The sequence below is a fragment of the Alexandromys fortis genome, unplaced genomic scaffold, assembly GCF_014885135.2.
Source record: "Alexandromys fortis isolate MF-2015 unplaced genomic scaffold, M_Fortis_MF-2015_v1.1 scaffold_127, whole genome shotgun sequence".
NCBI classification, from domain to species: domain Eukaryota; kingdom Metazoa; phylum Chordata; class Mammalia; order Rodentia; family Cricetidae; genus Alexandromys; species Alexandromys fortis.
Genome location: NW_026068006.1, coordinates 3,965,517 through 3,982,057, shown reverse-complemented (window position 1 = coordinate 3,982,057; position 16,541 = coordinate 3,965,517). Strand labels below are relative to the sequence as shown.

The 16,541-nt window shown below is 42.0% G+C and overlaps 1 protein-coding gene across 4 annotated transcripts in view; it reads right to left on the bottom strand.

Annotated features, from left to right (window-relative positions):
- Positions 1-16,541, bottom strand: part of Inpp4b (inositol polyphosphate-4-phosphatase type II B) — a 696,298-nt gene that overhangs the window by 73,962 nt on the left and 605,795 nt on the right. For all 4 annotated transcript variants that reach the window (XM_050161508.1, XM_050161511.1, XM_050161509.1 and 1 more), the window contains exon 20: positions 14-186. In XM_050161508.1, coding sequence (XP_050017465.1) covers positions 14-186 — 173 coding nt within the window. The remainder of the gene's footprint in view (positions 1-13; positions 187-16,541) is intronic.

The following is a 16,541-nucleotide window of genomic DNA, read 5'->3' as shown; positions in this document are numbered from 1 at the left end:
AGTGGACACCCACCGCCTGACTGAAGACGATGTCTCTTCTCAGCGTCAGCATCAGGCACTGGGGCAGGCTGTAGGCCAGCTCCTGAAGTAGCACAAACGTCAGGGACTGCTTGGCTCGGCTCACCACCTCTCCCATGCACTCCTTCAGGGTGAGGATGAGGGGCTGTAGCTGTTCGTACCAGTCCTCTGTGGCAGGATGTGGAGCAAGAAGAGTGGCAAAATGAGAAAAACTGAGCAGACAATCATGCTGAGTGAACTTGTCCCTGCACCCAGGATTCATGAACCTTTACCCCAGATGTCTGTTGGCATGACAGCAGGCTTCCATGGACCTTTGCCCCAGATGCAAGCTGTCCTCGACAGTGGCTTCCTTTCTGCTTTGCTTTTCTTTAATATGGGCATTCCCTGAATGTCAATTGATGATGCTATCAGAGTCTCTTTATGCTGGAGACAGAAGTTTTGGTGGATTTCTTATAGAAACTTGACCATCAGATCATCTCTACTCCTAGCATGGCCCATTTAATAGCAGTCCACCCGTATTCTGCCTGTCATGCATCAGTTCCTTGTCTCCTAACTTATGTCCCTCCTGCCTCCTTTCCGATCAGCTCCTTATCCTCCCTCTGTAGTGTGGGATGGGAACTTCTTAATCAGTTCGAATCACATTTCATTGTTCCCTTTTCCTTATTTAAGATATATAAACCAACAAAAGCTAGTCAAGGACCACCACTGCATGCAGAATCACTTCAAATTCATGAAGGCCCCACCACAATCTGACCTCTGCACACTTGTCTAGAACCTCCTTAGAACACAGTTTGCAATGCCGACTTCTAAGTGTATTATAACACCCCTCATCCTGCCCTGCTTTCTTAACCCAGGGACTTTCAAGATATTTACTCTTCTAGAAGTTTTCTTTCCACTAATTAGCTTTCTGGTGAACAGTTTGCCCTCTCTGAAACCCTAGTTTGGGGCCTCTATCTTTGAGGAAGTCGTCTCCTTGAGTTTTACTCTTTCCTGAAGAAAAAGGAAAGGCTGTCACATCCTTTTTGACACACACTGCTTCACTCTGTTACTGCTGTGAAAACTTTTTTAAAAGGAGTTCAGTGAGGGAGAGGAATCCATTTATTTATTAACCACCAAATTCCCAGAAACTAGCACAGGGTCAGGTTTTAGCAGACACCAAAATTGTCAGTGAATGGGTCGATTTATGGCAAATATGGCACGTTTTTGTAAAATGCAGGTATATTTGAGAAAGCCAGACTTTTGACATTTTTTAGAGTTTCAAATAGTGTTTTTAAAGAATTGTGTGTGTGTGTGTACATACGTGTGTGCACACATGCTCTGGTTCACAGTGTATGTACATGTGTACATATAGGTATGCATGCCTCTGCACTTGTATAGAGGACAGAGGTTTATATCATGCACCTCCTTCTATTGCTCCCATCTTACAACTGAGACGGCCTCAGCCTGAACTTGAACCCGCGCACTGGCTAACATCTGGATAATGAGCTCTAGGCTCCCATTCTTTCTCTCAACTCTCCGGCGTTGAGAACACAGGTGTCAATTACTGTGCTGGCCTTTGGCTCGGGTGCTGAGTGGTTGTGTTTTCTTTTGCACATTTTAAGTAATGAAGAAGGAATGAGGAGATAGGATCCAAGCCAAAGTCTTCAGCAAACATTTCACCCACTGAGTCATCTCTCCAGCACCCATATAGCCATTCTTAAAGTCAAACTAAAAATTAAAGCCCATTAGGTACTTACAATTCTAAATTTAAATATGGATCAACTGCATAATTGTGAATTTGGCACATAATATATGAACAAATTATGTCTTATTCAATTTATTTGGAGAACAAAGACTTGAGAAATATGAAATACAAATATTTGATTCTGTGGCCTTCTATTCAACTATAAATTAATTAATCATGAGTTGACAAATACAACATAACATGAATGATGGAAGCTGCAAAACTAATTATCAAGTCAGTTTTGTGATAACATCATATCCTCAAGACAAGACGAATCATCTTCCAGAGTGCATTGAAAGGTCAATAATCAGTTAGGACCTTGAACGAACAACAGAAAGTGGAAAAAGGAATCATCTCAGGGCTGTGCTGTGTTTGCTATCATTTATCTGATGTTGCGATTAAGAAACCAGATGACCTAATCCAAACGGTTGGAAGGATAATGAGTGGCCCCAGCTTCACAAAGACAAAAACGATGCAATATAAAGCAGAACATTATGTGTCTCTCCTCGAAAGATATTGTAAACTTAAGTGTTAGTAGTGGACCATGAAAAAGCAACCCACTAAAGAAGGGGAAATTTAAGGAAAGCCCATGACAGCTGGATTCATTTGACAAAGAATCAGCTTATGCCTCAGGATGAAGTATCAATGGTTCAATTGACGATATTAGCTCTCACACCCAATGGGGAACATAATTTATTTTCAGAATAAATGACATTGAAGGCACCAAAAGCAATGTTCTAGCTTACTCTACAACTCCCAGATTTATATTCTTGGATGTCTCATCTTTCATTCTGCAATTGCTACCCTCAATCTGAGAGAGCAGTCGTGTGTGTGTGTGTGTGTGTGTGTGTGTGTGTGTGTGTGTGTGTGGTGACATCACCCACCCTCCCACATTAAAACACTAGGAGAAGGAAATTCTGATAAACTGACTCATAGCTTGATGTTGACAATTAAGGGTCAACCAGCTCTGTTTAGTGGTTGGTGCTGTAGGGTTGAAATTCCACTGTGCAATTATCAAGCAGAAAATACAGCTTTTGTGCAGTAGGTGGAGCTGCTCTATCAGGCTGAAGGGGAACTACCTTATCACTCATTTCATTCAAGAATGAATGAATGAAATAGGATTTGTATATTTGCATAGTCCTCCAGAAACGAGTCTATGGCTTCGGCACCTTGAATCATACTCTCCCAAATCTGGGGGTAACAGCTTACTCGGGGGTGTAATATGTTCTTTCTACTTTGAAAACAGAAAAACTAACTTAAGCGTCTAAGGTTTTGTCCTTGAATGAGTTTGTCATTTCAAATGAAATGCAGCTGTTTGCTTTTCTTCAAGGTTTTTGAAAGTAGAAGCTCCATAGACCACTTAGGAAATGAAAGAGAAAAGGGAGAGAGAGGGAGGGACCGTTTCTAGCTTTCTTAGAATGGGGTAGAAATACACTGATCCTCTAAACCTGGGAGAAACAGGAGGTACTTTCCTCACTGGTAGCATTCCGTCATCTCCATTTAATACAATGCCTTACCTTCTAGACTAGATGGAAACTATATTTTTATGATTACAATTTAAGAAGAATGAGAATGTGGGAAGAGATTAGTTATGAATGAAGAGTTGGAAGTGTTAGTGCATGGTAAGGTATCTTGAAGATGGACAGTATGCTTTCTTGGAGAAGCATAAACCAGGAAGGCAACCAATGCATATTTTTCTAGAAAGAGAAGGTATCAGCTAAGTCAGCAGATAAAGGAACTGGTTGCAGCAAATTCCAAAGAGTACAGGTTTGTTTCTCATGACAACACCCAACCCCTGTGTAAATCACAGGCTGTGACATAAACACCTTAGGACATGGTGGCCCAAATAAAGGCTGAGTTCATGTCACAAATGGTTTTTTGCTTCAATGAACATTCTACATCACTCGTATGAAGAACAAAATATGCTTCTGTTTTCTCTTTGGAACTGATGGTTGTTTTTTTTTTGGTGGGGGAGCTCCTGGTTCGGGGAGGAGCTCAGTCTTCACACCCTCCCCTCCCGACCCTTTGCATATGGCTGTCTTGTCCTCTCCCAGGAAACCATCCCTTCATGTTGTGTGGGCAAAGCAAAAATCCCCACATACCTACTCTCCCAAGTTTAGGCTTTTTACATTTCAACTGAGGATTCACACACGTGCATGGCTGTGTGTGCAAACACACACACAATCCTCTGTGAGACACGTCCAAGGAGCAGGGCAGCTGTGCTGGCACCACGATTGTGTTCACATCAGTGCCTCACCGAGCTCATCAGTCGGCAGCCCCTGAGTTCTGCCCTCCCCCACGGGCTTCCTTCAGCAACAGAGCAAAACACCAAGAGAATGTTTTAGTGCCTCCATAAAAACTTGCTGAGACTCCTTAACCCTGAGCCCACCAAGTGGAATCTTTCCGCAGGAAAACATAAAATGCGTGTGGCTTAGCCGAGCTTTTCCTGAGCTCTGTGAAGGGCTTGGAAGCCATCCAGGTGGAGCTCTGCTTCCCGTCCCTTTATGGCCTTCTCTAATGTATTCGAGTGAAACTGGCTGAAGGATTCAGAGAATGACTGCTGGGCGCCCTCCCTCCCCTCCACACACCATCTATTTCCTGTACAGGATGTCCGTGTCCTCTGAGCTCAATGGCTCTTACGTTACTCGGGAGAAAAATAAAAGGGCCATGTAGCAAAGCAACTGTAGCACAGCGTAATGCTGGCTTGCCCATTTCTGAGCCATTTTCTTCTCAGGTGTTTGATTTTCTGTCCTCATTTAAAATAATTAATCTCACAAAAGCATGGAGCCATTCTCATTTTTGTTACCACAACTTTTCATAAATAAGGGGTGGGAAATAAAAGGAAAATTTCAAAGACCGAATGGCCACTAAACACTGCAAAGAGCTGAGAGATGTCCAAGCCCTGGTCATTTACTCAGGAACTTTGAAGAAGCCAAACAGCTGGAGCAGCTCCAAAGGAAGCTGACAAAATTCCTAAGGGTCTGAGACCAGCTCAGACTAAACCCTAACCCAACATGTCTTTTACTCTTTATATAAGTGGTGTGGGAGAATTGTCTGTATTCTGTCTTGTTATATATAAACACTGATTGGCCAAGCAGGAAATATAGGTGGGAAACCAGACAGGAAGTAGAAATGATGTAATGAGAACAGGAAAATTCTGGGAAGGAGGATGTTGATTCCTCCCACTCCTGCCCAGACCACCGAAGCAGCAGGATGTGATCTGCCCCACTGGAAAAAGGTACTGAGCCACATGGCTAACATAGATCAGAAAAATGGGTTACTCAAGATGTAAGAGTTAGCCAGTGAGAGGCTAAAGCTAATGGGCCAATCTGCTTAGAATTTATGGAGACCTATGTGTGATTTTCTTGGGTCTAAACAGTTGTGGGGTATTGGGAAGGACAGAAAACCAAAACAAGAAGGCCCTCGTTCATGTTACATATAAGCCCCATGTAATACAGAATGAAAATACTGTTATGGTTGGTGGAGAACATAGGGCGTTGGGGACGGATCACCATGCTCTTAGAATTTCCCCTGACTTTCCAAACCCACATCCTACACCAGCATAGATATGGCTCTTTCTTGGCCCCTTTGGGTGAACACGTGAACAACACTGTACAAATCGTCGATATGGGTGAGGGCAGGTAAATTACCAAGAAACTTTCCTCTGTACAACCTTACAGCAAATTCTTTGTATGAGGCTAATACATGTGGCCAACTTTAATTATAGACCTAGATGCCAGCTCATCGGAAGCCTATAATCCAGACATAGCCCAGGGGGATGGGTTAAACCCAGAGAGCAATAGGTTACGGAGAAAAGTGAACTATCAGCTGGGGCTTGACTGCTCAAACTTCTGTTTTGTTTTTGTTTGTTTGTTTTTGAAAGCTCAGAGTATTTTCTGCCCAGCCATCCTGCCCCTTTGTCCATGTGATTCATTTCCTGTCTCTGATCCAGGAATTGAAAACTCAATGTACATTTCTCTTATCCTGACAAGTACTAACCTGGCTCCTTACATTGCCCACTGCATTAGTCAAAATACAGTGGCCTTGAAAAAAGCAAAGGTCTATTTTGCCTAAGAACTTTGAAGTATCTAGGCCACGGCTGATTAAATCTACTGCTCTAAGGTGGGCATTCTTGTGATGGTGACAGGGACCAGGGGGGAAACGCATTGCTCACTTCATAGCTAGGAAGCAAAAGAGGGAAAGAGAGTACAATTCTCCAAATACTACTTGGGGGCACATCCCCAGACTTCTCATGGGGTCCTACCTCCTGAAGGCTTCATCACCTCCAGGGCATGGTGCACCAAGGAGCAAGCCCTTAATACGTAGCAGATATTCAGATCCAAACCATAGCTCTATGCCTTTGCCTTCACACAGCCATCTTGAGAAATGCAATTTTAATGAACCACAGCAGACATGTATTAGAATTCTGATGAGTGTAGCAATATTTGCACCACACAGTTCCTAACCTCAAATATCTTTAAAGACGTAAGACTAGGATGGCGAAAAGCAAGCTGTAGTAGCTACAATTAGAGCAAGGACAGAAAGAATGAGTTGGAAGAGGGATTTTAAAAGTGAGTGCTTAGAGGTCTTTAGTGAGAAGCTTGTGGTCGTGTGTGGCTGTGGCTTGTTCGGAACATAGGGAAGACATCTCACGTGGAACAAATTTGGTGAGGTTTATGGTGTGTAGGCAATCATCATCTGCAAAGCCCTGGAGCACTGGGGATCAGGGTCTGAACCTCACAGAAACTGTAGATGTTATAAACTGACCACAAATCTGAGATGACTCAAGGACCCAGAGAAGCAGGAAGTCAATGCAACAAATGCAGCACATTTAAAACCATTATTACTGTGTTGCATGGTAGAGGCATCTGCCTGCCCAGACACAGTCATGGAGTTCAGATACCATCTGGGGAGAGAGCTCTCCACTTATCTGTAAGTTTCAGGAGTTAAGCACAGACTGTCCATCTGCTTTCCATGGAATTCACTGTACCCACTGAGGTATCCTTCCATAACCTGTGCTGGTTAGCATTGAAATTCAAGTTTGTTGGGTTGATGTGCCTAAGATTATTAATATGTAAGGCCTTTCCAAAAGCTTCCTGAGGGAAGACAGGCCCTTTTGGGCTACAGGAGAACAGACAGGTGCTGGGGGAACTACAAGGAAAAGGACTATGTGAACAGACATGTTTTCCTCAGCCATGGCCTGAGCTACCCAGCTGCACCAAGCTTTGGCATCACTGTGGGCTGGAACTGTTAAAACTGTTAAAACACATTCCTCTTCCTTTAAGTTCTTATATCAGGTATTCTGCCTCAGAAACAAGAAGAATCCACAGCTACAGTAGATGTCAGTCACTGGAAAACCTGATCGTGACGTCATCAAAGTAGAAACAAAGATGGGAGGAAGAGAGAGGTGAGGAGGAAATGAGACAGGCCATATTATCTAAGAAAGGGCCCAAAAGTTAAGGAAAAGCCTAGAAACGATTGCTAAGACAAGTGCAAGCCCTGGGAGTAAGATAGCATTTGGGTGATTTTCCCTCTTCTGTCTTCTCCACAGGACAGTATTCAACCAAAGGACAAAACTGCATCTTAAAATATAGTCACTGTAGTGCATGCTGGGATATGTGACTATTCTCGACAACCCTAGTGCCTGCTGGGTAAGCGACTGTTCTTGACAACCCTAATGCCTGCTGGGAAAGTGACTGTTCTTGACAATCCTAGTGCCTGCTGGGAAAGTGACTGTCCTTGACACTAGCTGTTTTAGAAGTGAGCATGCTGCTCAGTCCAAGACAGATGAGCACAAGAAGAACAGAAGCAACCTTCTCTCATGTCAAAGATCCGTGTTTGTGTAAACTCTGCCAGGCTGAGTGAGGACAGTGTCACAAAACTTTGCATTCTTGCTTTTAGAGAAGCAGCAAAGGCCATGCATCAGCTGAAGCTCTGGTTAAACTTCTTATGTCACAGCCTCAAGTGGGAAGCCTTCGTGCATCCTGCTAAGCCAGTGGCCGGCAACCGGTTCATTCTTCACACAAGCCCGGCTATTGCTATAGCTCTAAAGCTCGGGATCTAGGTTCTGCTGGACCAAGCAGAGTCCCAGACTCACATTCCATGGCCTTACTTTGCCTTTTGGCTCTAAATAAACACAGGTCTTAAGGCTCTAGCCTACAAGTAGGCTGAATGTTTGAAAGAAGCTCCAGAGATCGTGGAAAAGCTGGAAATGACTAGCCTGTCTGCATTGCATAGCTCCTGTCATTTCAATGGCAGCATGCAAGACTGAGAACATGGCTGCAGTGGGGGCTGCAGTGACTGCGTAGAGTGCTGTTAACCCCATGAGGGAAGTGTCTGTATGTTTACTCTCAATCTACCAACATGGATTCAATAGTTACTTTTAGTGATGTTCAAGGCCAGTGGAATAAAGTACACAGGATTATTTTTTCTTTATACATGTAAAACTGGAACACTGTGTACATAGATTAGATTTATTAATGTTAAACCTGTACTCAATTGACCAACAGCAATGTGAACATACGTGTTCAGTAGTCACATGTCCTGATGTTCCTGGGTGGAAAGTGCCTTCTCCCCTTTCCTAACCTACTGCAGGTTATCTCTAAGTCTGAGAACAACCATCCAGCCTAGAACTGGTCTAGCAGTGTATCAGAGGTGATAGTGATAGGGTATTTCAGCTCTGTATCCCATCCACTTTGGTAGTACAGTATCCTCCTCTGAGTAGTATGAGTTCATGCTCATAATCTTCTGGAGGATGGGAATGAAATAATCACAGTTCTCTGTGTGACCCACTGACATTTGTCCTTCGTGTCCTGATTTTCTTCCTCTTTCTGAAGACGAACCGAGCTCTCCAGTGTATATCATCAACTTCCCCCTGAATGCATTAGAATTCATCACTAAGACTCACTTAGGAGCATCTGTCTGGCATGGCTTTCTCCTCCCTCCCAAGGCTGCATTTGTTACTAATTTATTCCCACCCGCAAATAAATATGAAACTTATGTTTACCTCCTTTTCTTCTAAACATAGCCATAAGCTGTCTGTACTTCCTTTGTGGTTCTTAACCTGTCTCTGTGTCCTTCACTGGACACCCGTCTTAAATAAATATACAATTGCCTCCAGTTCCTTTACTTTCTGTCCTCTTAGTCCTCTCCAATGTGCTTTAATCCCTGCCTACTAAAGAAAAATCTGCACATTGTCACCAAGGGCTTCCGCCATGCTACATTCAAAGTCATGCCTCAGTCCAGGTGCTCAGTGCATCTGACCCAGTGCTTCAGGATGCCACAGTCCTAACTCACGGGTGATTTTCAAATAAGACACCGCTGCTTCATCCACTTCTTTCTTTTCTCCTAATGTTTCCCCAGGAAAAATCCATAGATGATTCCCTTAGTCTCTGAAAATTCAGCATGTTATTGATATACTTGAATAAATTACCATTAGTTTGTCTGAGCGCCAGCTTCTCGGGTCTAACGTCATAGCTGACGCCTGCATGTCAAACTTAACACCTCCCATGTGAATTCCTACACACCTTTCCACAAGATTTCTCCCATCTAGAATTCTCTATAACTCACACATGGAACATTCATTCTTCCAGTTGTCCCAGGAAAGGCTGGTCAGTTATTTTTGATGCCAGTTCGCATGCTTCTGTTTAAACTACCAGCAAACCCCCACTGAATAATACTTAAAATAGGTAAAACACTCAGTACTGTGCTATCCCCTCCGTGCCAGAAACAGTGTCATGCCTCACCTATATAAATGCATTGGTTTCTTACTGGTCTATTGTAGGCTTGACTCTTCCCATCTACATTCTAACTGCAGCACAACTCTGTTGATCTCTATTCCGCTGAGTTAATCACTGCTAAGCCTCTCAATTGCTTTCCATTTTTCTCAGAGTAAAAATAGAGTCTGCAAAGATGTCAGAGATGATTCTTCCCGGGGTTTACCTATGAATTTCATCTTTTCTCCAGCCTCTCATTCCACTCGTTGTTACTGGAACCTTGATGTTTTCTGGATACGGCAAACACGTGCACCCAACAGCTGTTTTCTGCATCCAGTAATCCTTCCCTCAGATATCTGGGCTTATCCCCTTTATCTCTTGTATCTTTGCTCAAACATTAACTTCTAAATGATGTCTCTGTCAATTGATTATTTCATTATCCCAATCTTGGACCAACAGTATCATTCAAAATACTTTTACTTGCTCCAATATCTTGTCTCCATCAACCCGCCGATGTCATATAATGCCCGCCATCTCTCAGGCTGTTTTCTAGTTATCGCTTTTCTACTAAAAACAAACTCGAGGAGGGCAAGTGCTCTGTCTTCTTTACTCCATGGTTTATCTTCTGTGTCTAAAACAGCGCCTGGCACAGAATAGTTACCTAAATAAAACGTGTTGAGTGACTGTAGAAACATGTGGTATCTCTTTTGCCATCAGTCATACAACTGCAGAATGGAAGTTTTCCTTTCTTTCTTTCTTTCTTTCTTTCTTTCTTTCTCTTTTAGATAATCATCATTTGGCAGAAAAAGAATGTGGGCTCAAAGACTCTCAATGATTTTCAAAGGCCACACAAACAAGGAAAGAAGACATTGTGCACCTGCCAAGTATTTTCTTAGTTCCACATAGCTATGCTACATCTTAATGTATTGTATAATTAAAAAAAAAATAATTTTCGTACAAAAATAGTCTTTCCAAATTTAACTTACATTTAAATGTTATTGAAATTCTACCATTATGGAGAACAGATATAGTCCTATTAGATTCTAAATACATCTTTTAAGTGGTTATAATTATAGTATAGAAGTCATTTTAGCCATTCAAGAGTGAATTTTTAAAGCCAAATCCAAGGTTATCTTTATTACAATAAAATTTTGCTCATCAATATGTAAAAGTCCATAGAATTTAATATTATTATTTAAGCCCCTTTAAGAAACCAAATTTTGCTCTTGATTTTTGGTAGTTTAAAAAGGCGAAGTAAATTAGTTATATATGGCTAAAGTCACTAAAATTCTTACCTAGTATAAAAGACAAGTTCTCAGGAGATCAGTACTTCTCCATGTTTGCAAATATGCACTCACTGAAGACATAAAGTGACTGAGATCTCTGGTGGGTGTGAGATGTAGAGAAAGCAATGGAATCTTTATTCCATCTTATCAAGAACTCTTTATTTGTCAATAATTATATTATGTGCTGGTGATTCAGTAATAAGTTTTAACACTTGGCATATTTCTCACAGAGCCAAGGTTGGTAGCAGGGGTAGCACTTAATACAGTTGTATAAATCAGTCAGAGACTCGGCGCTTTCAAAAGAATTACCAATGAGAATGAGCCAGTCTTCCTCAGACTGAGAATGCACTTCACTTGGCTTTTATGTTTTAATAAGTTTAATCCTTAAACCTTGAGATGTATTATAAAAAAATTCTGATTTACTTGAAAAATCTTAAGAGATGGTAACTTCTGGCCTGCCCAGCCCATGTCCCACTGTGGAAAGGACATGCTGGACCAGAGTGGTAACCACTTCTGAAGGGACTCACACTGCTAGTCTTCTCTGATTTCCATTCGCTCCCTGGCTTCCTTCTCGTTTTCCTTCATGATGCCTTCGGGCCTCTGTGCTTGCAAGCCCTACAGAAAGTGGAGCAGTGTAATTGCCAGAAGCCAGTGAAAAATGAAATCCTGGGGCTTTATTCAAAGAGCTGTAAACAAACGTCCTCTTTTCTTCCACAGTGGTGCTGTAGCTGACCCGCCACCATGGTTGGTAGTTTTAATTTACTTTCTCACATCACCATCCTTTGGGCACGGGGTATGTGATACCGAGCCTTGAAGACCCCAGCCTGACCTTGACTCCACAGTAAATATAATTTCCCTTAGGCAAGTGGACATGTGAGGTCCTTCTGGCTGTGTAATGGTGGAGAGGCTGGACAGACACTGCCTGAGGCATCCACAGGAGAAGGCACGGTAGAACTCATGAGTCAGATCTCCACACCTCGGCACAGGAAACCCATCGGGCTTTACCAATGAAACAAACCCATTATCAGCACCAGAAATTTCAGTCCAGCCATCCAGCTCATTATCCCAGGGCCCTGAATTCTCTTTAAGGAAGAGCCAGCTGCACTGACCCGATGTCTCCAGCTCAGGGAAGGCACACCACTGATGATGTCAAGCTTTAGTTTGTGTGAGGTGAAGCAGCAGCACCTTCAAGGGCTGGCAGTGAAAAGCACAAGGTGAGTTCTGACTTCGGGGTATATCAGAATGGAGGATGAAGCAGTGAGGAAGGAGAGCAGGCTGAAACCCTTCAACTAGACACATGGGAGTTAACAATCACGACGTCTTGTAAAATAGGGATGGCTTTGCATAGCAAGTTATGCTGTCCTGTGACTAAGACAGCGCTGTAAAGTGTCAAGGGCAAAGACACAGGCACATAACTATTGGAACTGATACATTCCTTTCCCAAGAGATGGTCTAAGAACCCCAGATTCTTTCTGACTTAGAAAGAAAGCCACTCTTTAAAAAAAAAGAAAGAAAGAAAGAAAGAAAGAAAGAAAGAAAGAAAGAAAGAAAGCCACTCTATTCATACTGGAATCAAATTTTGTGACTTAAGATGAATTGTTTAATCCCATCTATGAAATGAAGTTCAATGCCAAATCTGCCCCCACAGGATTTTCGCGAGTAAGGAGAGAAGAAAGAGGCTTTGAAAGTGGGCTTTACCACACAGGCAAGCACAGTCTTTGAGCTGTGAGTGTGATTCTTATCTTTGGACACTCACGATCGACACCATGAAGCCTGGCAGGCTCTGTGACGTGACAGCTTCGCATGGCTCAATGAACACCCTCTACTACAGAAACTTTGCTGCCGATTCGAACATGCTCACACTCTGGTAGATCAGGGAAGAAAATCCAGTTGCTTGGGAGATTTGCTCTTTCCCAGAGCATACCGCAGTGCATTTGAGAAAGGCGTTGAAATGAAGGCTGTGCAACAGCCGGCTGAATGCACCACCCAAAGAACGAAGATCAACAAAAGTATCCAAACACACACAGTTGTTGGGCCTTGTGTCTCAGGACCTGTGCTAAGTTCTATTTTCCCATCATTTTCACCAATGAATTCCATGACCAGAAAGGGAATGTGTATAAAATGTGAGTAAGATCAGCCTGAGCGGGACAGTAGATATGATGGATGGAGACACAAGTCTTTACTAGAGAGCCATCTCAAAAGTGTTTCATAGTGCCGTCATGTGGACATCTATCTCTGCAGCAGCATCAGGAGAGGTCTTCTTAATCCCCTGAAGCCCCTAATATTTCACAGTATCTAGCACAGAGTGGTGCTTCAATGGCGTTTAAGTCTCACGAAAATCCAAAATGCCTACGCCAATCCATATTACTCCTAATAAAAGGCAGCTGATGAAGCAGATGGTATGGGTTTGGGTATCATTGAAACCAGCAGTAACTAGAATAGGAGGTGATTCCTTAGATTGCTCGGGAGTTACCAGAGGCCGGTGTGTCACTGTGCAATTCTAGGGAAAGTCAAGACAAATGAGCAAAGGCTTTGAGAAAAGCAACTATGCGAGGAGGCCTCCTGTCTGCTCCTTTGAAAGATGCCACCCCCAAAAGTGCCGACCCAAACAGGACATGATGGCTGTTTGCAGATACAATTTGGGCTTAATGTGGAAAAGGAAAATGAAATTGTGTTTATTGCAAAGAGCTGCATCTGGGCTAGTGGGCAGGATTAAAGGAAGCATATTTGGATCCCCGTCTAGAGTGCGCTGCACTAGGAAGCAAACTGGTGTTTCCTGTAACCACAGCTGTGCTTTTGCAATCTAGGCTGGAATTGGCACGGACGCTGTAGGTAAGCTTCTTAATATAATTCAGGAGGCTTAATTACATAATCGTTAAGTCCACATCAAAATCTAAGAGTTTAATATTCACTGATTTAATCTTTGCAGCCTCAATTTATTATGAAATTGAAGGCATGTGGTGCTATGCAGAGAGCAGCTGTCCATAATTGTGTTTACGTGGACCAGAAATAAAGGGCAATCTGTGTTCGTTAAACGCGCACACATAGATGTAGACACGCATACAAATGTATATACACATACAAACGTATGCACACATACAAATTCATACACACATACATATATGCACAGCACTCGTTTATAGGCACAATACATAAACTCAACACACTCACACAAATGGATACATAAATACATATATACTTAACACCCATATACTGCACATGTATACATACAAATAAACACACACATGCTCACACTCACACACACATAAATACAAACATTTAGAAACTCTATTTCATTATTTTAATGTAAACAGCAGAGAAAGTTTTACTTCCTTTAGTGCTATTTTTATTCATGATGAAAGAAATTTACAAAGCAAGTCAAAGATCTATCTTAAAGCCCTTAAGCAAAAAGCCACACAGTGCAAATGCGAAATAGCATTACCATGCTAACCCACTGTTAAATGAAAAAAAAAATCAACGCAGAGAAAGAAATGTGTACAATTTGAAGAGGAACATAGGAAAAGGATGAGTGTACTGGCACCTTAGACGACTATCAGAACAGCATACATACATGAACACATACATACACTGGACATAATGAAGGAAATCACATACAAATTAAAGTCAGAATAAAAAATGAAGCGGGCAATACAATGGAATCCAGTAAGAGTTTGATTAGCATTGTGAAACTGAAAAAATATAACAGAGCCAGGTAATAGTGGCACATGCCTTTAATCCCCGCACTCGGGAGCAGAGGCAGGTGGATCTCCGTGAGTTCAAATCCAGCTTGGCCTACAGAGCTAGTTTCAGGACTATTACACGGAGAAAGCCTGTCTCAAAAAGCCAATATACCTATCTATGTTAATTATATATGCATAATGTAGATCATAATATAAAGAACAATCAAAACATGTTACATAATGAAATTCTGCAACAGTTTAAAAGTATTTGCAGAATCTAGTTTATAAGGACAAGAAGGGGAGCCACTCAGCATGAGGAAATGAGTCACCGCCAGGTAGGGAGGTGAATCTGATGGTGAAAGCACTCACCAGCAAGGCTGAGGACCCGAGTCTGACCCGGGATCCATTAGTGGAAGGGGGGATCAGCGCTCTCCGGGCTGCCTTCTGACCTCCGCAGCAGGCCATGCACAGCCTTACACAGCACCGAGAAATAAATACATGTGAAACATATTGACTTTGTGAAAATGTCAGGTGGTATTTGTCATATCAGATATGCAGTAAATAGTAGATGGTGGAAATCACTCGGTTCGTTGTAAGGAACAGAAACATAAGTTTTCTTCTACTACAGTTAGGAGATCAAGATAAATACGAGAGCATTGAACAAACTGATTTCATTATTAAGAGTATGTTGTGAAGATAGTATAGGTTAATGCATTTTACACTATTAAACTTCCCACATAATAATTTTTAAAAACCAAATATCGCATGGAATCAGAAAGGCAAAGGTGTGTTTTGGAGAGCACCTGCGTAAACACAGCAGATTCAGGATCTATTGTGACAGGAAAATGTTTCTGTAGACCAAGTGGTGGATTCCAGTTAAAGCAGCAAGAGTCCTCGGAGAATGTCTGAACCTCGGGCTGTGGCAAGGAGCTAAAGACACTTCCAGTTGCTAGATATACAATGATGTGGGCCCAAAATAAATGGTAATGGTATTAGATTATAAAATAAAATAAAATAAAAAGAAGCACGTATGTGTCCACAGTGATAAAAATGATTAGTTGCATAAGCAGTGCCTGGAAGGAAGGGGAATATTATAACATTCTCCACTCTTAGCAGTCTAACTTAAATGAGAATAGCCATGAAGTTAACAAATTAAATATTCAAAGACTCTTGTTTGTTAACTGTAGCATTAATATAATAAATGAATATCTAAAAAAGCAGTTTCCATTTTGCCAAATTAGTTTACAATCATTAAAATCTCATTTCCGTGAAACATTTATGGGAGAAGACTGATATGTAAGACATAAAAGCATAAATTTTATTCATGACGTCTATTTCAGCTTATTTGAAGAACATACTGTAAGTGTGTGGATGCTATATCCACTTGAAGTAAAATTAAAAAGCATTTGCAAGTCTATCTACTGGTTTAAACAAACCTTGTGATGTATTACCTTTGCTCTTATGATTCTTACATATATATATATTAGGCATTGGCTCATATCAAATATCCCTTATCATAATAATTTGCACTACAGCATGAACCCAATATATAAGTTTACTTGATTGTTTTTTAAAATTGATTTTTGTTCAAAAAAACATATGGGTGTGAAGAGGAAATAGACAAGATCTCCTGAGAAAATTGGGAGTGTGGGCAGAAGGGGAGGGGGAGGGGATAAGGGAAAGGGGAGGAGAATATGAGGGAACAGGATGATTGAGATGAGGATAAGGACAGAGGGCGGAAGCAAGGAAAGAGGTATCTTGATTGGGGCAACCATTGTGGGGCTAGTGAGAAACCTGGTACTAAGAAAATCCCCCAGGAATCCCCAAGGATGACCCAGCTAAGACCATAAGCAATAGTGGAGTGCGTGGTTGAACTGGCTTTCCTGTAATCAAGTTGGTGACTATCTTAGCTGTCATCATAGAACCTACATCCAGCAACTGATGGAAGCAGATGTAGAGATCCACAGCGGAGCACTGGGCCGAGCTCCCAGACTCCAGCTGAAGAGAGGGAGGAACAATAACATTGAGCAAAGGGGGTCCCGCCCATGATGCGGAAACTCAGAAAAATAGTTGACCTGAGCTAGTGGGATCTCACTGATCCAGAGTAACAGCTGGGAAA